Source organism: Cryptomeria japonica, chromosome 9 (assembly GCF_030272615.1).
Source record: "Cryptomeria japonica chromosome 9, Sugi_1.0, whole genome shotgun sequence".
Classification (NCBI taxonomy): domain Eukaryota; kingdom Viridiplantae; phylum Streptophyta; class Pinopsida; order Cupressales; family Cupressaceae; genus Cryptomeria; species Cryptomeria japonica.
Genome location: NC_081413.1, coordinates 682761876 through 682789128, shown reverse-complemented (window position 1 = coordinate 682789128; position 27253 = coordinate 682761876). Strand labels below are relative to the sequence as shown.

At 38.0% G+C, this 27253-nt stretch overlaps 1 protein-coding gene across 1 annotated transcript in view; it reads right to left on the bottom strand.

The window, feature by feature from the left end:
• Window positions 1–27253, bottom strand: part of LOC131073973 (sec-independent protein translocase protein TATC, chloroplastic) — a 67568-nt gene that overhangs the window by 20842 nt on the left and 19473 nt on the right. The window contains exon 2 of the mRNA XM_058010507.2: window positions 24539–24849. Coding sequence (XP_057866490.1) covers window positions 24539–24849 — 311 coding nt within the window. The remainder of the gene's footprint in view (window positions 1–24538; window positions 24850–27253) is intronic.

Genomic DNA, 27253 nt, shown 5'->3' with positions numbered 1-27253 from the left:
TCGTTTTTTCGACCTGCAGGATCGTCGTTTTTCGGCCACCTCTGTCTTCAGGGTTGTCGCGTTTTACCGCGACCTGTGTTCGCGCAGGGTCGTCGTCTTTCGGCGTCGTGTTTTACCCCGTGACCTGTGTTCTGGACCTGCAAGGGTTGTCGCGTTGTCGCGACCTGTGTGCGACGTCGCGGACTCACTCCGGCGTCGCCTCCACTGCCCCCGTGACCTGCAACAGACCTGTTTCCGGCGTCGTTCACCTGCGACTTGTTCCCGGCGCTGTTCGGCACCTGCAACCTCCACTTCGCCTGTTCGCGACCTCCGGCGTCGCGACCTATTCCTGGCGTGGCTTCGGCACCTGCGACCGGTTCTCGGCACCTGCAACCTGGTCACTCGCCATTCTCTGCAACGCCAATGTCATTTTTTGTGCAAACAATGGCGCCCACGACCTCTGTAATCTTCGATTGAGGTGTTTACCTCCTTTTTTTATCGAAAATAAATTTTTTTCTTGCAGATTCTTGGTGGGTTTTTCGAAACCTAATCTGGGTAGTCGTCCGTTTTTTTTTGTGCCTCGATTTTTGAGCCCGCGGATCCAGATTCTGACAGGAGAATCCTTCTGGTTTTTTTGCACGCATTTCTGGACTGTCTTTGGCTTTTTCTGGGTCAGCCAGGAATTTTTTCTTGGGAAACGTGCAAATGGCTTCTCTCACCAATCTAATGTTAGAAGGCAGTCAACGCTTTAATGGTCACAACTACAACATCTGGAAACAGTGTATGTTGACCATTTTTGAATATAGGCGTCTTGACCAGCTTGTTTTGGGCAAAGAGCTCAGTCCTGGTACACCTGGTGCAGATCAATATAAGTTTGATGAATGCAATCGAGAGGCAGTCATGCTTCTCAAACTCTCAGTAACTGATGATCAGTTACCGCAGATTCCTTCCGGCAAGACAGCTTCTGACATTCGGAAGCATCTGAAGGAATTGCATGAGACATCCGACAAGAGCCGAGCATTCTTTCTGAAGAATCAGTTGTTCTCCATTATGATGGACGAACGTATGTCCTTACAGGAGCACCTCACGAGGATTAAGGACATTCGAGATCAACTCGAAGCTATTGGTCGGACTATGGAGGAAGAAGACATGGTTGTAATCACTTTAAAAAGTCTTCCGAAATCGTATGAACACTTCATTGAAACCCTCAATATTACTTCCACTAATGTTGATCTGAAGTTTTCAGAATTGTGCACCAAACTTCTACAGCAGGATCGCTAGAAACAGCAATTTGGTAGTGGTACTACATCAGCCTCCTCGGAAAATGCCTTCACAGCTCAATCCTTTCAGAAGGATAAAGGTAAATTTCAGTCCTCTCACTCTTCTCAGCAGAAAGGCTCTTCTCAGACACAGGATGCAGCTAAGAAGAAGAATGTGCAGTGCAATTACTGTCACAAGTACGGCCATATGAAGAAAGATTGCCGTCAGAGGCTCGCTTCTGAACAAAAGAAGCAGGGAGGGTCACACCAGAAGGCGCATGTTGCGGAACATTCCGAGCAGGAGGAGTCTGCCTTTTATGCTTTTATGGCTAAGAGGTCTTCAGATCATGCCAGGTCTTCTGCTTGGTACATCGACTCTAGTGCATCACATCACTTTTCTCATCAGCGTGACTGGTTTACAGACTTCTCACCTTTCAGTGATTCCGTTGTATTTGGCGGAGGTGAGGAGTATACAGTTGTTGGCAGAGGCACTGTTCAGATACATTCTGGTGGCAGGACTCATTTTTTTGAATGTGTACTATGTTCCTGGAATGGAACTTAATCTGCTCCCTGTCAGCCAGATTATGAGGAATTCTCCTCAACTAGATGTGGTGTTCAGTGCTCACAAGTGTTCCATCATTGATCGGGAGACTCGTCTTACTGTTGCTGTTGGTCTAGAGGATCATGGCCTATATAGGCTTCTTGACACTGGTGATTCTCCTAAAGTGGCTCTGGCAGCTCGTGTTTCTCCTCTCAGCACTTTGTGGCATCAGAGATATGGACATCTCAACATTCAGTATCTCTCTCAGCTATCTCGGGAGGGACTTGTTTCAGGGTTACCTGATATTCAGACTCAGCATCTTGGAGTATGTGGCGCCTGTCAAGCTGGCAAACAGCATCGGACTTCATTCCCACATGGCAAGTCTTGGCGCGCATCTAAGGTACTTCAATTACTTCATGCTGATATTTGTGGTCCTATGAATACATCTTTTGTTACTGGTTGCAAATATTTTTTGCTTATTGTAGATGATTTTAGTAGAAAGATGTGGGTGTACTTTCTTAAACATAAATCAGATGTATTTAGTATCTTTCATAAGTTTAAGTCCTTTGTTGAAAAAGAGTCTGGACATAGTATCATTACTCTTAGGACAGATAACGGGGGGGAATTTTGTTCTTCTGCATTCTCCAACTTCTGTGATACCCATGGCATCAAACGCCAGTTGACTACACCCTACACTCCTCAGCAAAACAGTGTTGTCGAGCGTCGCAATCGTACGGTTGTTGAGATGGCTCGCTCTATGTTACAACACAGGAGTGTTCCGAATAAGTATTGGGCTGAAGCAGTCTTTACTGCTGTCTACCTTCTTAACCGCTCTCCTACTCAGGCTGTTAAGGGGAAGACTCCAGAAGAGGTTTGGTCTGGTCGGAAGCCTCAGATCAGCCACCTGAAGGTTTTTGGCTCTGTTGCCTATGTTTGGATTCCAGATGCTAAGCGCTCCAAGTTGGATTCCAAAAGTCAGAAACTCATGATGACAGGATACAGTGATCACCATAAGGCCTACAGACTGATAGATATAGACACTGAACGTCTTATCTTCAGTCGTGATGTTGTATTTGATGAAGACAGAGGATTCTTTCAGTCCCCTTCTTCTGAGCAAAGTTCTGAGGATCAGCCTCACAGTGTTCTTATTCCATTAGGTTCGCCTGATGGGAGGGATGATGCAGAATCTATTTTCGATGATGCACTACCTAAGTTTCCTCCGGAGAATAATCCTCCTCTTGCTGCTCCTGTTCCTGATCCTGAGCCTCTTCCAGCTCCTCCAGATGTTTGCACTTCTACTCTCCGGCCTAAATGGTGGGCCAAGACCATTGGTGATCTCAGGGATACTGAGCTCATTGAGGGTAGAACCTCCCGTAATAAGAGCAAACAGCAGCATACAGTCAACTTTGCTCTCATGGCTAACATACACAGTGTTTTTGAGCCTCAGACATACTCAGAGGCTAAAGGTATACCTGAGTGGGAACGGGCTATGGAAGTTGAGTTCCAGAGTCTTCAGAAGAATCACACTTGGGCCCTTTCTGATCTTCCTTCAGGGAAGAAGCCCATTAGCTACAAATGGGTGTACAAAGTAAAATACAAAGCTGATGGAACCTTAGACAAGTATAAGGCTCGTCTTGTTGCTCGTGGGTTCTCACAGAAAGAAGGCATTGACTACGAGGAGACTTTTGCTCCTACAGCCAAAATGAGTACCATACGGCTCGTTCTTGCCTTGGCAGCCCAGTTCAGTTGGAAAGTCCATCAGATGGACGTCAAGAGTGCTTTTTTGAATGGTGACTTACAGGAAGAAGTCTACATGACGCAACCCCCAGGATTCAAGGTTGCTGGTCAAGAACAGAAGGTCTGTAGATTAGTCAAAGCACTCTATGGTCTGAAACAAGCTCCTCGGGCTTGGTACATGAAAATTGATAAGTACCTGGCAGATCATGGTTTTCAGCGGAGTCCATCTGATGCAAACTTGTATATCAAGCATTCTAGTAATGATATTCTGTTTGTAGTTGTCTATGTGGATGACTTAATCATTACTGGCAGTTCAGCACATTTGATCACTGGGATCAAACAGGATTTGTGCCGCACCTTTGATATGACAGATTTGGGACTTCTACATTACTGCTTAGGAGTTGAAGTCTGGCAGACTGAGAACAGTATCTTTCTCTCTCAGTCCAAGTATGCCAGAAGTCTTGTAGACAAGTTCAGAATGCAGGATTGCAAACCTGCCTCTACTCCTACGGAACCCGGGCTCAAACTTTCAGCTCAGTCATCCTCACCAGTTGTGGATGAATCTCTATTCAGGCAACTAGTGGGCAGCCTCATCTATCTTACTGCCACTAGACCTGACATCAGTTTTGCAGTGAGCTACATTTCACGCTTCATGACAGCTCCCAAGGCTGATCATTGGTTAGCAGCGAAGCGTGTGCTGCGTTATGTGAGTGGCACTCCTGATTATGGACTTCTGTACACTCGGAGTTCTGATCCTATACTCAGTGGTTACACAGATTCTGACTGGGCAGGTTCGGTTGATGACCGTAAGTCTACAGCAGGGTATGTGTTTAGTTTGGGATCTGGTGCTGTCACATGGACTAGTAAGAAGCAGCAGGCAGTGGCTCTCTCCTCGACAGAAGCAGAGTATCGAGGAGCAGTTAAGGCATCTTGTGAGGCGGTTTGGCTTCGACGAATGCTTGCGGATATGCATGTCTCCTAGGCAGGTCCTACTCCCTTGTTCTGTGATAATCAGGGAGTGCTCAAACTCGCCAAGAATCCAGTCTTCCATGAAAGAACCAAGCATGTGGAAACGCATTGTCACTATATTCGACAGCTGGTTGAAGACGGATCCATCCAGTTGCTGTATGTTCCTACCTCGGAGCAGCCAGCAGACATCTTCACCAAGCCCCTTGGTCCTGATAAATTTGTAAAATTCAGGGGGTCTATAGGTGTAGTTAATAGATTGAGCATTAAGGGAGGGTAATAGAATATTAAAATATGTTAATTTTAGTATTAATGCTCATTCAGTGTATATTCTATTTTTGACAGATCGTCTTCGATCTTCTCAGATAAATTTGTAAAATTCAGGGGGTCTATAGGTGTAGTTAATAGATTGAGCATTAAGGGAGGGTAATAGAATATTAAAATATGTTAATTTTAGTATTAATGCTCATTCAGTGTATATTTTATTTTTGACAGATCGTCTTCGATCTTCTCAACAGTTTCTTATTAGAAACTTGCTATTCTTGTAAATAGCTTTGTATTATTTATGAGCGTCTTGCTCATTCTGATTAATCAATCAATTCTTTGAAATCCATTGCGTGTCTCGCACTGTTTTAAAAACCCTTTTGATATTTCTTGAGAAAAAACAGTTTACAAGTATAAAGCTCAAAGTCTCTATGATTGCAAATTTGTACAGAGTTTTCATGCTTGCTGAAAAAGATACAAAAATTACAAAGGCACCCTCGTGTATATATAGGAGAGGGGCTAAGAGCAAAATGTGGGAGAAGTCTAACTAATTGAGACTTTTTCCACAACTAACTAACTATGACTTATTCAAATTACAGTTCTATTGCTAACCAACTTGTAATTTGTTTACATGCAATTACAAGTTACAAAAGATTACAAGTGATAAAACTACTTGTAATTACAAGTTACAAGAATGCAAGTAATGTGACTACTTGCAATTATAATTTTTGACATTACAAGTAATTTGTCAAAAGCAAATTACAAATGCATAATTGAAACTAATCTAAGTGTCCAAGACACGAGGTTATTTACATCATCCTCTGTCTAAGAGGTCTTCATGCTACTACAAGATGCTGGCACTTGAAGTATTTGAGATCGGTGAAGGTATTTGTCCGGGAACATCAACTTGCATCATTGACACATAGCGCTACTATAATGCATTGTAAAAATGCATTCCTCTGCTGCATTACTCCTTCATTTGTCATGTCCTCTATGTTTCATGATATTTTGACCCTCTCTATGCATATGACAGCATACTCTTTTCATTCGACATCACTACTGTCATCAACATATCAAAGCACTAGCGCTGTCCTTACATGCGTTGAAACTCCTTGCAATCGGGTCTTATAAACCCGATTGCAAGTATTGATCTTGCAAAGGGAAGACATGGAAATAAGAGTATGTCGAGACAAGGAGAATTTCGGATCTTGGGAGGTGGAATGCGAGTGAAGTGGATTGCACCGAACTTGGTATGCGGAAATGGAAGAATGCACGTTGGGAAATAAAGCTGAAACTTACACTTACAGTCGGGTCTTGAAGACCCGAATGCAAGTAAAGGTGATAGCGAACGAATGGTAAAGATAAGCTTGCACAAAAAGACATCAACTTGAAATCGGGGTTTTGAGATCCGATTGCAAGTGTGACAGGTTTGCAAGGGAGGGACAAACTTGCAATTGGGGTTTTGAGACCCGATTGCAAGTGCATATGTAATGCAACGTTCAAAGAAAAGGGGACTTTGCAATATGAAAAGCAAACAATGATCATAGCTAAGACACTTGCAATCGGGGTTTTGAAACCCGATTGCAAGTAAGCAGCTCCACTTGAAGGAAGTCAAATGAGATTTCAATACTCCACTCAAAGGCACAAATAGGCAAGCTAAGAAGAACCCCTTGAGATTGAAGGATAATAGAGATGCAAGAAGAGGAGAATCGGGTCCTTAAAGACCGATGCAAATACAAAATAAATTTCTCTTGGCCTTTTGAGAGACACTTGTAATTGGGTCCCAAACACCCAATTACAAGTAAAAGTGATTGCAGCCTTTATAAAAGGTAAAGGACTAACTTGTAATCGGGTCACAAATACCCGACTACAAGGATGTTTGACTTACAAAACAATGGAATAATTTGTAATCGGGTCTAGGAGACCCGATTACAAATAAAGTGCTTTTACTTGTAATTGCATTCAAAAGCTCCTACAACTTGCAATCACCTACTTAAAACCCGAATTTGCAAGTAACTTGTAATCAGGGTTCTAAGACTCGATTGCAAGTAAAGTTAACCTGTAATGTGAACAGAAAGTTCCTACTTGCAATGACAGCAAAAAGTTCCTACTTGTAGTGACTGACTAGAAACCCGAAATTGCATAGAAAGCTAGGAAAATGAAGGCAAAAATCAACCAAAACTTGGACAACGATGACAAAATCAACCACGCACGATTAGACAACAACCAATACAAGTTTTTACCTCATAAAACGTGCCTTAGAGAAACAAGACTATGAATTTCAAGGAAAAATTCATAAGGGTTGCCTAATTTTTGAAAGTTCAAAAATCAGGACAACATTGTCGATTCTTTGCCAAGCTTTCTGGCAAGTCTTGAGTTTTAAAAAATTTGCGCTAGTTGAGTCATTGTCAAGTCCAACTTTTTCAACTATGGTATATACACCCTTGGGCCTAGCATAGAGGTTCGTTTAAGGCACCCTAATATGTCCTTATCCTAACTCCCCTGTGGTTGAATTCCAGTAATAAATTAGATATATCTTATGATTGAGTTAATGTTCCTAAACTTGGTAGGAAAGATCTATGCTTTTGATTTAAAGTAATGTTTCTAATAGGGAAAATTTATTTTATGGATTATGTTTCAATGATTTTCTAACATGTTTGCAAGTTCTCAACTAGGTAAATGATATCACTAACTCTACTACATTTCTTGTTTTACTTGTAATTGTGATTTAGAGCAAAAACTAAGGCTTTTATAAAAAGGGGGCATTACAGTGGCTTGGACATTTTGTTGATCCACTTGAACACCTTGGACACTAACATGACCTAAATATAAAAATTGTCATTCCAAATTCACACTTAGATTTCTTTACAAAGACAACCTACTGCTAAAATATCCCTAGAACTGTATACAAAAGCTTCAAATGATCCTCCCAAGTTTTATTATAAATTGAAATGTCATCAAAGAAGACCAAAAAATATTTTGCCAACTATTTATTAAATATCTGGTTCACACAAGATTCAAAGGTAGCCAAAGCATTTGTCAACCCATAAGGCATGACCAAGAACTCAAAGTGTCCAAAATGGCATCTAAATGTTGTTTTTTGCACATCCTCATCCTTGACACTAATTTGATAGTAACTTAATCTCTAATCAATCTTTGACAAATGCATGGCTCCATGCAACTCATCAATCTTGGGACTTTGTAGTCAATACACATGTGCATGGTACCATCCTTTTTCTTAACAAGAACCAGTGATTGAGCAAAAGGGCTAGAATTAAGCTTAATGTGGCCCATCTCCAAAAAAATTTTGATTTTATTTTCAATTTCTTCTTTTTACCTCATTAAATGGCAGTAGTATGTAGGCACCATTAGGTTAGAACCTAATTCCAATGCTATTATATGTTGAATCCTCTATCAAAAAATAGACCTAGAGATAAATCATTAAAAACTACATTGTACTTGTCCAACATAGACTAGATATCAACATGGTAGGATCTCTTTTCTATGGATGAATCAGTAGATGTTGCTAAATAATGGGCTACCCAAGAAACTTGCCCTCTCCTAAAAGATAGTTCCATTCTTTTTTGCAAAAACAACTCTAGAAGCTCTATTAGCAAACCTTGAAGCACTACTTCCTTCCCTTCTAACTTAAACTTCAGCTCCATTGTTTGGTATTTTTGAGAGAACTCCCCTAAATAATGTAACCATTATATTCCTAAGACCATTTTGGTCACTTCAAGGCCTACTACATAAAAATCATCATGCAAACTTGTGCCTCCCTAAAATGATATCAAGTTGTTGAATCCTCTTTGCACATGGGATATTAAACCCATCAATCAATATAACTTTAGAACCTTCAAAATCTTTTGTTTCTACTTCGCTTCTCACAACTAATCCTTCATCTATAAAGTTGTGGATTGCCCCATTATCAATGAGAATTGTAATTTTCTGCCCTTGTAGAACTCCTCAAACCTTAAAAAGATGATATCTAGGAGCACCAAAAAGTGTAGCACAGGTGCATAAAACGCACAATTTCTTTATTCTTAGTTCAGTTTTGGTTTCTTCCTATTTGTTTTTTCTTTGAGCCATTTCTTTTGTATGAAAAATGCTATGTTCCACAAAGTTTCAGGGATGGGGACGGCAGGGGATGCCAGGACGTGTTTCCTATACAGGGGTACTTTTGGGGCATTTTCGGGGGGACGACAAGAGCTGTTAAAAAAATAGGGGAGCTTTTACAAATATAGAGAAATTTCAAATATGCATATTATAACAATGGTAAAGCATTCATCATAGACATTAATACATTTCATTTGACTTGAATTGAGATTTCACAAGAGAATTGACAAACATTTTACCAAAATTCAAATGCTTTCATCAATCATTGCCAACAAACATGTCATAAACATCCATAATAGACATAAAATGATAAATATTAAATATTAAACATCCATAACTATGAAATGACATAAACTGTAATGAGTGTCTTTTCTTCCTTTTGTCTGTTTTATGCATTAGATTAGAGTTTGTTATATTTTAATGTTTATTTGGGGTCTTTGTGGGGCTAGCCGAACCTCTATTGTAAATTTAAAATGCGATTTTTTATTTAATTTGGACACTAAAAAATTTTGGGTTGTAGGGGATGGTCAGCTATCCTCGGGACGGTCAAGGGACACCTAGGCGTCCCTTGGCCGTCCCCTATGGCCCACAAACTCTCCCGAAAACGTCCCCTAAAATTTTGTAGAAAAGGGGCACTTAGGAAACAGCAAATTCCCGTCCCCATGTCCCCATTTCGTTCCCAATACGAGTACGAGGGAAAAAAGCCAAGGGACATGTCCCTACGGAACATAGGAAAAGTGTTATTCTAAAATAACTTCTTTTGTTGTCCCACTAGTGGTATCTTAGAATAAAATTTGTTTTTTAGTATAAATGATTCCAAAATCAGAGCCCTATTGATGACTTCCTGAAATGATGGTGAGTCCAAAGCCCTCACCCAACATCTAAGAGGCTCAATTAAGCACTCCATGAAAAGAACAATAAGTCTCCTATCAGAGACATCAAGCACTATCACTAACAAACTCTAAAATTCTACCACATAGTTATCCATGTTGTATTGTCTCAACTATGCCAACTCTCTAAAATGCACTTCTAGGTCCTTCCAATCAAATCTATTAATAAGACATTGGCTGAATTCATAATACAAATTCATCAAACTATGTTCTTGGGTAACCACCACTCATGAGCTATGCCTTCCAAGTAAAAGATTGCAAATTGCACATTTATTTGATCCATCATAAAAAAGAAATGATCAACTTACCTAATCCAAGTTATAAATCTCTATGAGATTGGTTTATATTTTGCCTCGTCATTTTTTTGTCCAATTTTCATCTTATGATTGCAAAAAGTAGTGAGAAACATCTCCACATTAAATATTGCTCCAAGAGCCATGTATACATCAAAGTAAGCTACAAAATTGTCAACCTCCTAATTTGTTTTTCCTCTTTTTCAAGTTCTACTTCTCTCTACAAAAATTTAGGTTGGAAAGGCGTAGATGCCAAACCAACAATTGTCATGTTATTTGTGGCAGCAATACCCCTTCCTTCATCGATGGGAAGGTCTTGGAGCATTCAAATTTTGCATTGGCTATAACATTTAGGCCATAAGGTTTGTTGTTTGTTGTTTGTTGTTTTCCCTGGCATATAATGATGATAGCATCATATTAAATATAGATCTTTTCCTCATTTGTTAAATATCAATCTTTACTTTTATCTTATCACTCATTTCTACCTCTTCAATTTATTTACCCTACTCTTGCAATTTTCTTCTTTCCCTCTAATCGAAACTTATTTCCCTATCACTAATATGCATAAAATTCTGTTAATTGTAACCCTACAAAATAGCAAGATCGTGCTCTAATAACTCTGTAATGACCCTCTCTGGTATTTTTATATTTTTTATTTTTTTGCAGTTTTTGCAATATTGAAACAACAACCTGTTGACGTGTATTTTGTACACAATCATACACAGAATAAAATACCTAAAGGCATCTTATCCTCTCTTGAGAAAATAGTCTCTAACTGCTGAAGATTCGCGTAAAGGATCAGTTAGGTAGACTCCAAGGTTCTTTTAGTGGGGTCTCCACGTGTGGACAAGCTCCAGTGGTATGATGTGATTTGCTGGAATCACAAGGGGACTTACATTGAACTTTCGATCTGCTTTGCAGGACACAGGCTTTTACTAACTTAGATTAAAAACAAATGGAAAAAGGATAAGGGCGAAGAGAGGATCTAATCCTAATACTAAGAATGTAGGAGCAATGATTGGATTTTTGATGAAACTCTAACTAGATCTTGTTTTGACATCAATGGAACATCTACACAAGACTAGTGTGATCTTCTAAGGGAGCTTTATGATGTTCAAATCATCACCGCAGGCATAGATACCATCCAAGTTGATGCATGTCAATGAAGAGGCGACAAATTGAAATTGAGCTTAAGCTGAATGATTCCAGTTGACTACGCAAGGCAAGTCTGCAATCAACAAACTGCTAGTAGTATGGATATACGAATTTCACCATCAATCAAGCACATTTCCTCCATTCATCTAATTATCTACCATCTAAGATTGAAGACTCAACAAGAAACCATGCAAATTGCAAGAAAACGACATATTTCACCATTACTTCAATGAAAATGGAGTTTGTTTACAATCAATGGCAACAATTTCTTGCCTTGTCCTCCTATTCTACTCTCTATCTACTAACTACTTTCAACTATTTCTATACTATCTCTCTCTAATTCTCTCCAATTATTTCCCTCTCTTACAAAATGAAATGTCTGGGCTTATATAGTGCCCACAATACAATTTGATGGCTTAGATCAATTCAAGATCAATGGCCAAGATTTTACAATGAAAACCCTAATTAGGGTTTGTTACAACCATTACATAACATTTAATGCTTGACCAATGACAAAATTGTATTGCTTGGACACATGTCCCTTCTAGAAAAATCGACCAATGGATAGCCGGGGTAGGTACATCGGAGTTTGTGCCACCTTCCATGAGTTAAGTACATTGAATCTGGACATGCTGAGATGGACTTCACTGATTGGAGAAATGATGACTAGGACGCCACCTCATCTGACACTTGAAGCTTGCTAGATATTCAATTTGATGTCGTTGAGAGGCTATCTTTAATTAACTCTTGTTCTAACTCCTTTTGTCCTTGATGTGCAGGATGACGATATACCTCGCCTTGGAACGCTGGATTGAAAGAGGTCGCCCATGTCTTGGCTTGATCGTCCTGGCGAAGACCGTCCTTGATCCGGCTTGATTTTCCTTGAAGAGACCTCCATTTGACGCCTACACAACATTTCAAAATTAGTAACATGATTTTGCAATACATAACATAAATTAGAGAGCAAATTTTAGGAAACTTAATGATAAGTCCTTTATTAATCATTTCCTAAAAAAGACTGAGCTAAGGAAAAACAAAATTTCAAAATTAAGGCAATGACAATCAAAATTCGAAATTAAAACAAGAGATCTTGCCATACCTTACTTGAGAGCTTAACTCTAAAATGCAAAATGAATAAAATCGCCTAGGCAAAATTTGAAATAAGATGGTCTTGATGTGATCTTCAAAAGAACGTTCCTCTTATCAACTTCGCCACCCTTCAAGTCTTGGACGTGATCTCCTCTTCAAGTTAGCAATTTCGCCATCTTTGATATGTCTTTGGCGTCCTAGGCAACTTCGCTCAAATGGAAACTTCAAGTTCGCACCACCTTGCTTTGAAATAAAATTCGCTCCTTCAAACACACTCGCACTTCTCCCTTTGATCGCATTTGAATGATAAAATGGTGATGTGAAAATGAAGATTCTCACCCTCCCTTTATAGCGCTCACCTCATACTTACCTTAAGGCCGACTTTGTGAAAATAAAGCAAATTAAACGATTTTTTAATAAATAACAAGGCCGACTTTGTGTAAAATAAACAAATAAATATCAAGCGCTCACTCAATTTTTATTAAAATAATTAATTATTTGCCAATGTTTTTTTTAATTTAACAATTTCGATTTTTTTACAAGGCAAAACAATTAATTAATGAATATCAAGCGCAAATTTTAAATGTTACTTAATTGAATTTTCAAAAATTATCGAACTTAGCATTTAAGGAAATTTGAATTGTTTATTTGGCGCCAAAACTATGAAAACAAAGGGGACGTACCTCATCGCTCTGGTCCCTTGGAGAGGGACAGGAGCGATCCATTAATTTGGTCATGATTCTTGCAATTTTTACGTCCAAGGTCTTCATCCTTACGTCCAAATCGCCATTTTAGCTGGGTCCTTTGAGTTAGATTGACTTGCATGTGTGAATGAGTGTCTTTGGATGTTCATCGCCCTGGTCCTTGTCCAAAGGACAGGAGCGATCTTCAAATTTCCACGTTCAATATGCATCCTTTTATCTTCGATCTTCATTGTGATGTCCTCCAAACGTCGTCCCTTGCCTCGCTTAACCTCACCTTGCTTTGATCTTGAAGGAATATGAGTGCTCTTGATAGGATCGCCCTGGTCCTTGTCCAAAGGACAGGAGCGATGTGAGCTTTTTACCTTGATTAGCAATGTTTGGACGTTCAAAACTCTTGTATGTTATCTTCAAACGATGCCTTAGACCTTGCATTACCTTATGAAATCTTGTTCTTACGTAAATCTTGCACAAAATGACCAGTGCATCTAACATCGCCCTGGTCCCTTGGAGAGGGACAGGAGCGATTTATGTCCTAGGATGCGAATTTCATCATTGTGACGACCTTTTAATGTTTGTGCTTGCTAAAGACGCCTTGAAATGTCCCTCGCCACCTTGTCTTGACTTGGATCGACCTTGAACTTGCATAGGAAGTAACATCACCATTGTATCGCCCTGGTCCCTTGGAGAGGGACAGGAGAGATCCTCCTTTTGTAGCCTTTATCTCACTTTGTCAGGTTCCAAGTCTATATTCAACGGATTCGTCTTTCTTTACTCCATTCGTTCATGCCTTGACATTGTTTGTAACTTTGCAAGAAAATCAATTATATCAAAAATCGCTCTGGTCCCTTCCTGAGGGACAGGAGCGAACTAGACATTTAGGACCTTTGTGGACGTCCAAAAAATCTTCATTTTGTATTCAATGCGTCCATCTCATGTTCTTCCTTGCTTTTGAACGTACACTTGTCTTGACATTTGCCTGGATTCTGTCTAATGAAGGAAATCGCTCTGGTCCCTGGGAGAGGGACGAGAGCTACAAGGTACCTCGCCCTGGTCCCTTGGAGAGGGACAGGAGCGATTTTGCTCTTGTGGGCCTCATTTCACTTCATCACCTTCGAAAATTATATTCAACGGACTCGCAATGCCTCCTTTCATTCATTCATGCCTTGAGATCGGTTGAAATTTGGCGAGAAAATCATCTACAACAAAAATCGCTCTGGTCCCTTCCTGAGGGACAGGAGCGAACTTAAGCATTTTGGTCCTTTGTTGACGTTTGATAATCTTCAATTTGTCTTCAACGGGTTCGATTGACCTCCTTTCTTGCCTTCGAACATAAAATTTGCTTGATCTTTGCCCAGATCGTACCTTATGAAGAATTTCGCTCTGGTCCTTCAGTGAGGGACAGGAGCGAATTTGGCCCTCTAGGCAAAACTTCATCATTTCATTGTTTTTTGATCAAGTCTGGATGTTCTATCATGCTCATTTCGTCCTTCACCATGCCTTTGATGTCTCGATTCGTCCAAACAAGGTCAGGAATGGCTCAACTAATCATTTTCGCTCTGGTCCCTTGGTGAGGGACACGAGCGATTCGCCTTGGTCCCTTGGGGAGGGACACGAGCGCATTTCGCTCTGGACCCTTGGAGAAGGACACGAGCGAAATTTGACTTTTCGCACTCTCGATCAGGACAATTTTAATGGAATATAACATTTAAGTATAAGTGACATTTCCATTTCCTTCTATGTTTCTTCTTTCTTATACTTTAAGTTATATTCCATATATACTTTCAGGATGTTTGAGAGTGGTTTCAGACCTCCAGGAGTTATATTGCAAAATCTAGTTTTTGGAGGTTTTTCAGTTTCCAGACTTAGTCAAATTTCAGGATCAGGACATTCCGGACTTAGCCAAATTTCAGGATCAGGACCTCACTCAAGCCGGACTTGCTACCCTGTTGATCTCCCCGACAGCACTTCAAGTTATATTCATTTGATAAAATGTACCTCTTTGGACCTTCTCACATCGTCAAGACGTTAAAATCTTGCAAGGACAAAGCAAAATTGGATTTGTAGCTCCAGTCCTTCACTGAGGGACAGGAGCGATTTTTCCCCTGGAGGCATTTCTGTGTTCATGAAAATCTTCAATTTATATTCAATGGAAAGATCTCGCCTCTCTCCATCACTTCCAACTCGAAATTCATCTTGACCCTGCAGGAATAGTAAGATATTTGAAAACGAGCTCCCGTCCTTCACTGAGGGACAGGAGCGATTTTGCTCCTACAGGCCAAAATATCATGATTTTACACATTTTATCACTTCACAAGGCGAAAACAAATCATTTGAAATGCCTAGGATCAAAATTCAAAAAAGTCAAAATTTGGTCAAAAATATTCAATTGGACAAAAATTCACATTTCATCTTCAACACTTAGACAAATTTAAGCTCTGCATCAACATTCCAATTGAAAATAGACCATTCTGGCGAATTCATTTCATTCAAAATTTGCATTCTAGAAAAGGAAATTCAAAAAGCTCCCAAAACTGACTGGATTTTGGTCCGAAAAGACGGTAATTAAAACCCTAAGGCTTGACCCTAAATCCAGACGACCAACTAACTAACAAAACCCTAAAAAAGCAAAGCGAAAACGAGCAAAACGAGCAAAAAACATGGGTCCCCATTTGCAATGGGGCGATGTGTGAAAACGTCACAACACAACCCAATATTTGTTAGGATTAAGGTGTCATCTAGCTTGTAAATCCTATGCAGAGTTCCCAGACTCGTTGCGAGTCTGGCGAGTTGGCGAGTCGAACCAAACTCGGCGAGTTTTGCCAACTCGGGACTTGGACTCGACAACTTTTGCCCATAACTCACCTGACTTGCGAGTCAGGTGTGAGTCAGGCGAGTTATGGCAAACCTCGTCGAGTCCGAGCTCCAAGACTCGACCGCGACATGTTGAAATTTCGACTTGCAAAAACCAAAAAAATAAAAGCTTTTTGACATGTTTTTTTTTTAATTTATTTTTCATTCAACTCTAAAAGGTCTTCTAATTGCTAGTTGTGAGAAGAGAGGAAAAGTGAGAGAGAGGAAGGAAAACAAGAGGCCATAGGTTTGCAACCAGCAGGGAAGAAGAGTATCAAGGCGACCACAAATCACATTGGGGAGGCCATAGGCTTGCATTGAGAGCATCAAAGAGTCCATAGCAAGACTTCTCAACTTATTTGAAAGAGGTAAGTGTTAAACTTTGTAGATTTTGTTGGTTTTTTTAGGTATGTTAATGGATTTTTTTCATTTGTTTGTTAAATTTTTTTAGTTTAACAATTAACTTTCCAAATCTTGAATGTTTTTATTTTTTTAGTTTAACTTCAATGAGAGAAGTAGAATAATAGCAAAGTGCAAACCCTACATTTTTTTAGAAAAAAAATTGTAAACATGTATTTACAATTTTTTCTTAAAAAAAGTAGGGTTTGCTGATTTTTTCTATTAGTTTATAACTTTATAAAATTTTCTTATTGCAGCAGCCTTCACGTTTTAAAAACATTCATTTTTCACAATGCCTAAAAAGAATGAGGTTTGGAAATATACTAAAGAGTTTCCTGGTAGACAAAAAAATCAAACAAAATGTTTTTTGTAAAGAAATTAATTTTGGTGGCATCAATAGATTTAAATACCATATTGCCAGCATACCTGGCCATGATATTGAGGTATGTAAAAAACAAACTGCTCAGGCAAAACGTTTCTGTTATGTCCAATTAGAAACACATGAACAAAAAAAGTTAACTAAGAAGAGGCAATTGGAAGAGTTAAGTGCTATTGGCTCCCATGCACCTGCATCCGCGTCCGCATCCACATCCGCAGGCTATGTTGGAGAGGGTTCTTCCATGCCTCCCTTTCGTCCTAGTGCTTCTGCTAGTGCTAGTACTTCTACTTCTACTCCTCCTAGTGGCACTATTACCTTTGGCCCTAGAGTTCGGAAATCGAGGTTGGATAGTTATTTTGTGCCATGCAGTACTCTTGGGGCACAACCCTCGCTTGAGAGCATGAGTTGGAACAAGGAGGTTCATGATGTTGCAAGAAAACAAATTTGCAAGTTTTGGTACTTTTGCAACATTCCCTTTATTGCAGCCAGGTAATTCTTTTTGATTTGATTGCTTTAAGTTTAAAAGCAAATTTATAGTTTGAAATTGAACTCTACTTTGTCTAATCATAATCTATTTGTGACGGGTCTCCTTATTGGCAAGGCATGGTAGATGCCATAACCATTTGTGGTGCGGGGTTTAAAGCCCCTACTGATGCTGATTTAAGTGGCCCCCTCTTGTTAGAAATGGTTGAGGATATGAAAGTTGAGCTAGAGGACCACCGACAATCTTGGAGCCAAAAGGGTTGCACCATCATGACAGATGGTTGGACAGATAAGAGGAATAGAACACTCCTAAATTTTATTGTTTCCTACGGAGGTGATTGATCATTCTAATTTGTACTTCCCTAAATGCATTGAATAAATTAAATTTTGATTTGTTGAAACTTGATTGATACATGATAATTGATAATTATTTTGCTCTATTTTCAAGATCGACCATGTTCTTGAAGTCTATTGATGCTTCCTCACATGTGAAAAATGCCACATACTTATGTGAGGCTATTGAGGAAAACATACAAGAGGTGGGGGAAGAAAATGTGGTGCAGGCGGTGACAGATAATGCAGCAAGTTATGTTGTTGCAGGTAAACTTTGAACTTTTCAAGTCTTGATGGAGAGGCATCTATGATTATTTATAATTTTCTTAACACATCAAAATTTCTAATTAATTTAAAATTACTGCAGGTAAATTGTTGATGGAGAGGCACCCGAAAAATTTTTGGTCTCCATGTGCGGCCCATTGCCTTGACCTCATGTTGGAAGATATTGGTATGCTTGAATGGGTGAAATCAATAGTTGAAAGGGCCAAAAATATCAGCAAGTTTATCTACAATCATGCATTGGTCCTTAGCATTATGAGGTGATACACGGGGCCAAAAGAGTTGGCTCGTCCTGGTATCACGAGGTTTGCCTCAAACTTCCTCACACTAAAATCCTTGATGAAATTAAAGGCAGCTTTGAGGCGTATGTTTGTTGGTGAGGAGTAGACTTCCTCATCCTATGCTACAACCACTGCAGGGATAGATGTGGTAAATTGCATTTTTGATGAGCCAAGTTTTTGAACCCCTTGTGGAGAAATTGTGTAGGTAAATTTATTACAATTTAACATTTAGTATCTACTATTTAGTAATTTACTTTTAATTTATTAACAATTTAACTTTGCAATTTTGCTTTTTTTATTATTTAATTTGACTTAATTGTTTTTGTTTAACATTATGTGTAGGTCACTGAGCCCCACGCAGTTCTCCTACGAGTTGTTGATGGGGAGAAGCCCTCTATGGGCTATATATATGAGGGTATGGATAGGGCCAAGGAGGCCATTAGGTCCATATATGCAGGAGATGAGGATAAGTATGGCCCCATTTGGGAGATTATTGATAGGAGATGGCAGAACTAGCTTCACAAGCCCATCCATGCAGCAGCCTATTACCTCAATCCGGCATTTCGATTCCGTGATAACTTCAAGGTAGATGAGGAGGTTCTTAGTGGCCTGTATACAGTGGTACAGAAGTTGTGTATTGATGGCACAGCCTCAAGTACAATGCTCCAGCTGGATAAATATAATAATCAAGAAGGGGCAATCTTCGCAAGCAGCATGTGTATAGAGGCTCGGACACAATTGCAACCAGGTAGAAATATATGTAAACTTAAGATTCTTAAGTTTATGGCTTATGCATTTTAATTTTTTATTTTATTATCTAGCCTTCAAGTTGGAAATTAGATTGATTTTTTTTTTTCTTTCCGTTATTTCAGATAGATGGTGGCAAATGTTTGGGCCCTAAACCCCAAACCTTCAAAAAAATTGCCATCTGTATTTTGAGTCAGCCATGTAGCGCTTCTGGATGTGAAAGCAATTGGTCCATGTTTCAGCACATCCACTCGAAGAGGCGTAATAGATTGCCTATGCAGAGGTTGAATGATCTTGTTTTTGTTCATTACAACCTCCGTCTTAGGACCAAGCTAATTTTGGACACTGACTCCTCTCCGATCACTTTAGCGGAGATCGATCCAGAGTCTGAATGGATCATTGAGTCTACCGATCCCGTCTTCACTGAGGAGGACCATGAGTGGGTTGACCAAGCAGACAGAGAGGCTGAGGCTATGACTATGGCAGAGGAGGAGGATAGAGCATGATCCGGCACAGGCACAACTGATGTTGATCATTGTGGCACCTCACAGGCGGAGACTATGGCTACTCAGTCATCCAGGACCTACCTTAGACGCATTTGTAGGAGGTAGACAAACTACTATGAGGTTGAGGCTGAGGATGAACTAGAACCTGAGCCATAGACTTGTTTTTGTTTATAGTTACATATATGTTTGGGAACATTTGATGTCATGGATTTTATATACATGACAACATTTATATATCTATGTTTTCTATTTCCTTCAACTACAATTTACATTTCTACGCATGTGATGTATGTTTATGTATGTGATCAAATTAGCTTCTATTTGATGATGTTATAGTGTCTTTAAGCTTTATTCAATAATGGGTGCATGAAAAAAGTTTTCAATCGTTAAAAAACTCTAAATTTCAAGGGTTTTTTAATTTTGCTGAGTCATTGTCGAGTCGTTGCCGAGTCACGAGTCGAGTCGGCCTTGCCGAGTCCGAGCCAAGTCCGAGTCTAGGAACTTTGATCCTATGACACGGTTCCAACATCCTTGGAAAGTGTCCTAAGGCACTTAAAATGTATTGGGAAAATAATTTGTAATATTTGATCTTCACCATTATTTGTAATGCATTCATAAGGGGTGATAGGTTCCACTAGAAGCAGTAAAAGTGGGTTGTGAACACAATTATTTAATATTGTTTTCCCCACTTATGGGCATCTAGAATAAGATATTTAATGGCTAAGTAAAAAAAATAGTGACTTATGGGCTTCTCCAAGTTGGAGCATGGAAGAGGCAACAGGTGTCTCTTGGCATCCGCTCATTTATTACATTTAATGTAATATTTATCTAACAAGTATGGGTGCCTAGGTTGGAGGGAAAGTATTGGAAGCTAAACCAGTGCCTTTTCGAGTTCCATGGAGGCATTCCAAAGGTTGTGGTCATGAGAAATGAAGAGGCTCCTTTGGGAACCTTTATTGGTGGTTTTGGAGCTCTCGCCATTCTATAAATTCAAGCTTTGGGTGTAAATTTTATATATGTAACAGTTGAATGTAGATTTCTATGCAGGAATAAAGGACAAATGGAAAGCATAAGGACGTTGTTCACATGTACATAGGTGCTACTGTGATGGATGCAAAAAGGAGAATGGAAGTGATTGTATTGTAAGCACATTTATTGTTGAAAATGCAAGCTTGTGCTCTCTTCTTGGTGGAGTTTTTTCCTGTAAGGGTTTCTCCACATTAATCTTGTGCTATGTGTGCATGTTATGTTGCTGATTTATGCCTTATCGCTGCTATCTTATGCTAATGTTAATCGTTATTTATTGTCGTTATTAATTCACAATAAGATAGGTTTATTTAGCATAGTTTACAGGCTAATTTTTGGCATCATAAAGAAAAAAGATCTAATCTTGGTTTTCCACAATTAAGGCAATTTAATTTTCAGATTTGCATATGAGTTTTAGATTTTTATGTTGCAGCTATCCAAGCCTTGTATCTCATTCTTTGAATAGTTTATTGGATAGAGATTTGTTGGCGGCAATATTGTACATGAAAATAAAACTAGTTAATTAAGTTGTAACTGTCTTGGTTAGTTGGCAACCGCGGGGTGGTAGTTGCGGTGCGACGGTTGGCGCTCGCACCCCCTCAGTACCTTTAAATACTTCTGAATGTAACTTGTGAGGGAGACAATTATGAATGGAATAACATCTCATATATTGCATCTGATATCTATGGCATTATTATTCTGCATTACGTGCTTTATCTGTGTACTTCAAGTTATTCACCTGAGAGGGTAAACAAGATTGATCTTCACAATCTTTGGTATTGAACCTCTTTATTTCCCAACAATATTAAATAACAGCATGCAATATTGATAACATAAAATTCTTTAAGCCACAAATATAAGTTTTTATGTTTTTGCAGCTACCAAAAATACCCCTGAATATATAAATAATACTAAAATCAGAAATACATAGATGATTTACAAGTTCAAATGATAAGCCAATTTATGAGTTTGGCTTATGGCCAATCACAAGGAATGTGGGGCAGCTGTAATACACATTTATTAAGCTCGGACTTCCTTTTACAAACAATACAGCGGCTCCTTCATAAGATGTATGGTGACCAAACAAGGAAAATAATCCTCCAACACCTTGCTAAGGCCTAAGCCTTCAAAAAATGGCAACCCACATAAGAAAATGTGGTGACATTCAATAATAAATAAATTTTACTCCAAAATTATGACCAGCTGAATGGGTAGTACAGCAGCCAATGAAAGTAGCCACTAACATCGACTCAAGTTATATATTAACTTGCACTTGAAATTCATATGGCAACCTCATTTCTCATCAATAGCATTCAAAACAAATATACTTGCTGCACAAATACTATGTAGAACCAGAAGGGGGTTCAGCGTCTTTACCCAATGACAGTCTCACAGATATGGATGTTTCAAAGGACTCTAGTATGGGCATTCAGGGACAGCGCATCCTTCTCTTAATATTTCAGTGACTCTGGTTTTTGTGACAAAGCATCCTTCCTTTGATATGTTTGTAGCACATAGTATGTTGTAATAGCATTCCTTCCACTGCTTTTTTGCCTTGGACTTACATGTTGTCTGTGCTGGTCAGGATTTGAGGTTTTCCAAACTGGTTCCTATGCTGTATCTCAGATTTTCCTTTAGTAATATATTAGCAATCCAAACAATAACAAGTACGGCCACAATAAAATAATGAATGGTTTATCCTTGAAATATCACCACAATATTATTTGGTACTGACTGGTACGGCCACATATAAAATAATGAATGGTTTATCCTTGAACTATCACCACAATATTATTTGGTACTGACTGGTATGGCCAACTATGGTGGAAATGTAATGAAAATAAATTATTCTGGAAATCACTTAAATTGATATATATTAAAAGAAAAACTTCAACTCAGTGAAAATCCCAATTATTTGGTACTGACTGGTATGGCCAACTATAGTGGAAATGTAATGAAAATAAATTATTCTGGAAATCACTTAAATTGATATATATTAAAATAGGATCTTCAACTCAGTGAAAATCCCAATCACAACTGAAACTGAAATACTGCAATCTTCTCGCACAAATGCGACCCTTGATTGGAATCACCTCAACTGGAAACCAAGAGGAATTTAGTTCTTTACATTCCTGCACCAAAGGGTTTTCGTCCACTGATGTGGAGATGAACAAGAAAAAGGTTTGATAACAAGCAAGTGGATGCCTTTTCCACTCCCAAACTTTTCTTTTACATGCACCCTTTTAATTTCAAATTATCTTTTCCCACCTAAAATCATCTCCAAAGATGTTTGAAAACACATTTAATAAAATATTTCATTTGGCCCATATCAAAAAAGTAATAATAATATTTAGAATGTCTTTTTATAAATTTGTAAAATAAAGTTACTATACAATTTTAAATATTAATATTAAACTATTTCCTTAAAGAAATAAGAAATAGGCTACGGGCCTCCCAATTGAATTGATTCTAAAAAGGAGACATGACATCTTTTTCTACTTCTTGTAAGTAAAGGCACCTCACAGATTCATTGTGCCCAATGTTTCTTCAAGTAGGCCCATGTTCTAGTTTCACAATGTAATTTGTGAGTTGCTTCTCAATCTTAGTTTTGCAATCAAGTTTGTTTTAGGTGTATAGGTTCTATAGGTAAGTGGAGTGCTCTAGTTTGAGCTTGATGATATCCTTATAAAGCTAGGGTTTTTCCTTATCTTGATATTTTTCATTTTAGTTTGAATGTTTGAGTTTGGGTTCACATCTAGATAGTGTAACTAAGCTTCAACTATTTAATGTCTTTTATCAACCTTGTTTAGTGGTAGAAGGTGATGACATTTAATATAGTTAATAATTTAGCTATAGCCTATAGCTATGTATCAATCAAGTCCACATCCAAGTAGGTTCGTGAAATTATTCAAAGCATAGATAAAAATTAAGTTTAAACTAAAAGGTGTGGACTGCTCAAACAGATGGAAGAGTAGATAGAAAAAAATTATAAGTGGTCAGAACTTAGAACAACTCCAAAAGGTAGATAAAAATAAACTAAAACTAGGCAGATAAGTGGAAAGACTAAATTTAATTGTACAAATTTTATCCCATATCCACAGCCTTCTCTTATGTATATAGACATTCAGAAATAAAGCCTATTAATTGATGGGTGAAACATGGTTACTGGGCGGGACTGGAGACTTATCCTATCCTTGTCATAGTGAACTTATATCTGTATAGCATATAAGATTTTAAAGTCTCACTTTCAATGGATAACGTACCTACCTTCATGAAAATTCAAAATAGGCCAGGGCGTATTCCTTTAAATCTTAAATTTATTGTGATAAAATGATCTCGTATATCCTTTAATTTTGCTCCATGCTTCTTAAGCTATACTTATGCTTCATGTCTCACCACCAAGGAGAACAATAGGTGCTACTGGGCTATAAAATAATACTTGCTCCTAAGAGTTATTTTGAAGACATAATACACCTTCCAATTTGGACCCAAATTCACCCCATATCATTCATGTTCAAATATCATCAACATGACCATGTCTCCACCAAAGGAACATAATTCACATTCCTAGAAACATATGCTAGCAATAAACAGTACTCCAACATGTAAAATACTCCACAATACAGAGAATAGATGATTTACCAATAAACATCATGAAAAGTCTTTGAAATTTGAAGAAACCAATACTGAGTTTAGGGAAGAGGGAGAGGTTCAAGAAGCTCTTCAGAGTTCAGACAGCTTCACAAAATATTGATAGGAAATACATTCTCAATGTCATCGAGATAATCATGATAAAAAGGCTCTCTTAGCTACCTCTTACTGCTGTTTTTCCATTATTGAATCTTTCAATGATTGGAGATTAATCCAATTTTTAAATGGCATATCAAGTCCAGTTCATTGATAATAGAATAGACATTGCAAACGATCCACAAAATCCTTTACCACAAACAGGGTTTGCTTTAGTAATGAATTATAAGTGACATCAAACGATCAAATGTTACAATACACTCTAATTTTTCTTAGATCGGATAAGTCCCTTATTGACAACATGAGTTACAAAACATATTCAAGGAAGCTGGAAATTTGAACATCAATGCTGTAAATTCAGACAAACCTAGTCCCAAGTATTATAATATTATAAATGGAATTGTAGAAATAGTTGAGTAGGCAGCGAAGCATCATATGATTATATAAAAGCTGTCAAGACACTCTAAATGAAACACATTTAGAGGCTACCATCAAGATACTTAAAATTATACCTTCAAGGTTGTAAAAAAGAATTCTCCTGGTGACAGCTGCAAGAATCGAACACCTTGTGGAGTCACAGGGGCTTCCAGAAAATATATCAAATCTTTAGAAAATGTAAAGCATGCTAAGATAGCCACACCAACAGCCAAGACTGAAACAAATATCCTCTGCCGAAGTTCTTCTAAATGGTCAAAAATACTCATTTCTTTATCATCTGGTAGCTCTTCTTTGCTAGGATATAACCACTTAGATAGAGAACTTTCCTGAGAAACTTCTTCTGAACTTTGAAGATATTCCCCCTGTAAATCTTCTGCTAGCTTCCCTATAATTGTGAGGTAAATTTAAAGAAAGAAAAAGTCTAATCAGATGGATGAACACACAAAGTGAAACTACTTCTGAAAGTAATGAATAAACAAACAGTCATTACATAGTCACAGACACATTAAATTAGATTTGACATAAACAGTTTTATGAAACCTTAAGCCTCTTGTCATTTGCCTACCAAGAATGTGGAATATCCTTCACAGATTGTTTCTCATGAAAGTGACGAGGGATATATACTTTTTTGATCAAGCATACCAAACCTTTATGCACGTGGGAAAGGGCTTCGACTTATATATTTTAGGCAAAGATTCAACAGAAATTAGCAATTCATCATCATACACAATGATTTCAAGCCTCAATATTCAATATCTCAAAAAAATAAAAATATTCCACACCATTTATGTCATCTGTTTGTAAGCTAAACTTGTATTTTCATATAGAAAAGAAGCATTCTTTCATTTCAAAAATGTTTATCTGCACTTAATTAGATTTTCAAGTTTCTCCACCTGTTTCTCAGTCTCCCTTCAAAACCTTCTTTCAGCTATTAAAAAAAAATCACCATACAAATCATCTTTTTTATCTGGGTTTACAAGACTATTTTTGTTTAAGAGATTCACTAATAAATGGAATACCTATCAGGAAGATACGCAAGACAGGATAATGTAGCTTACCCATTGTGTGTAGTGCTTTAATTATCAAAATCTTCCAGACCCTTTATATGATTTCCTTTTTAAAAACTAAACTTGGATTTTCAAATAGAAGAGAAGCATTCTTTCATTTTAAAAATATTTATCTACACTTGATTAGATTTCCAAATGTCTCCACCTGTTTCTCCATCTTCCTTCAACACCTCCTTTCTGCTCTACAGAAAAATTTCATCTTAGAAATCCTCTTTTTTGTCTGGATTTACAAGACTGTTTTTGTTCTAAGATATTCATGAACAAATGAAATACCTATCACGGAGATTTGCAAAACAGGCTAATGTAGTTTACCCATTGTGTGCAGTACTTTCATTAATATGCTAGAAGACTGAAGTGGTAATATATTCAGCAGAGCTACTTGTGGATTTCTGAAGATAATGCCTACGAAGCATTTCAATATATCTTGCATGTTTTGGTCCCTAAGCATATGGACCAATGTTTCTAAGCATAAGATTTACCTTAGATCACAAGAATGTGAATGCTGTGTTTAAAGATACTTTGGAAGCCCTGCACTTTTTAAAATTTGGCCTTATAGAAAAAACATGGTGATCTCACAGTATGTATTTGGTAATATCACTCTACTTTTTAATGTTGCTGATTTGTCTAGGCCCTAACATTTTTGAAAGCCTCGTAAAGCATTGTCTTGAGGGATGAATCCTTGTTCATTTCAGTTTAAATTTTTTATGCCAGATTTTATATGGTTTGTTAATTCATCTTAATTTTCATTTGGATCCTGTTGTAAATTTACTCCCCTAGAGCATATCACTAATTTGGGACTCTAATTCACTCCATTTCCACCCAATGAAATCAAATACCAGACAAAATAGTACAATAATTTTATTAAGAATTTAAAAGCAATTCATTCTCACCAAATAAATATGAAGTCAACAATTTGCTCTAATTTTGTATGTTCATTCACAATAATAGGTTGAGATCGGATAGACCTATTAAATCTGCTATCTTCTGACAACCCCCAACCCTCCCTAGAGACTGATTAAGTTAAGTTTTGATGATACCACTAAAGGCAATTCAGGCCTTATCCATGGAAAAGTACTCAAGGACTCTAAAGGGCAATCAATTTTAATATATGCTATCAATGTTGACAGAAAGACCAATAATCATGCTGCTGAAATTGTAACGCTCAAGGGTACCACATTGCAATTATAAGAGTTTGAATAAGATGGAAAATTGTAAATCATTATCAATGCTGTGAAAGTGGGTAAAGTGAAAGCCTGGAAACATAAAGACTATGATTGATGAAGTAAATTGTTCGGCTAGTAAGCTTCAATCTATTTTCTTGGCAGCTAATAAAAAATTGGTTTTCTTGCCTCCAAAGGAATCCAATTTAAGATTTGGCTTTGCAACCTATCTCAATTCCAAGCCTTTCAAGAGTGTCCCGCCTATTTCACAATTCTCATTCCTCCAATTTGCCCTTGGAGCCCTAGCATTTTTTTTCATCTTTATTGGCTTTAGTTGAGCCAAGTAATTAAATAAGATAGTAACTATTGTACTGATTAGAGTATGGAGGCTTGGCTGAAGAGTCTTTTACAATCCTCAATCTAAATGCATCCCTTTTCTGGACTTTGCTATGACAATCGATTTCAGATGACAGTAATGTATCTTCATGAGGACAATTAGGGTTGAGAAACCTTGTCTCTTAGCTTCTCTGTGTTCATCCTTCTCAGGTCTGCCTTCTATCCA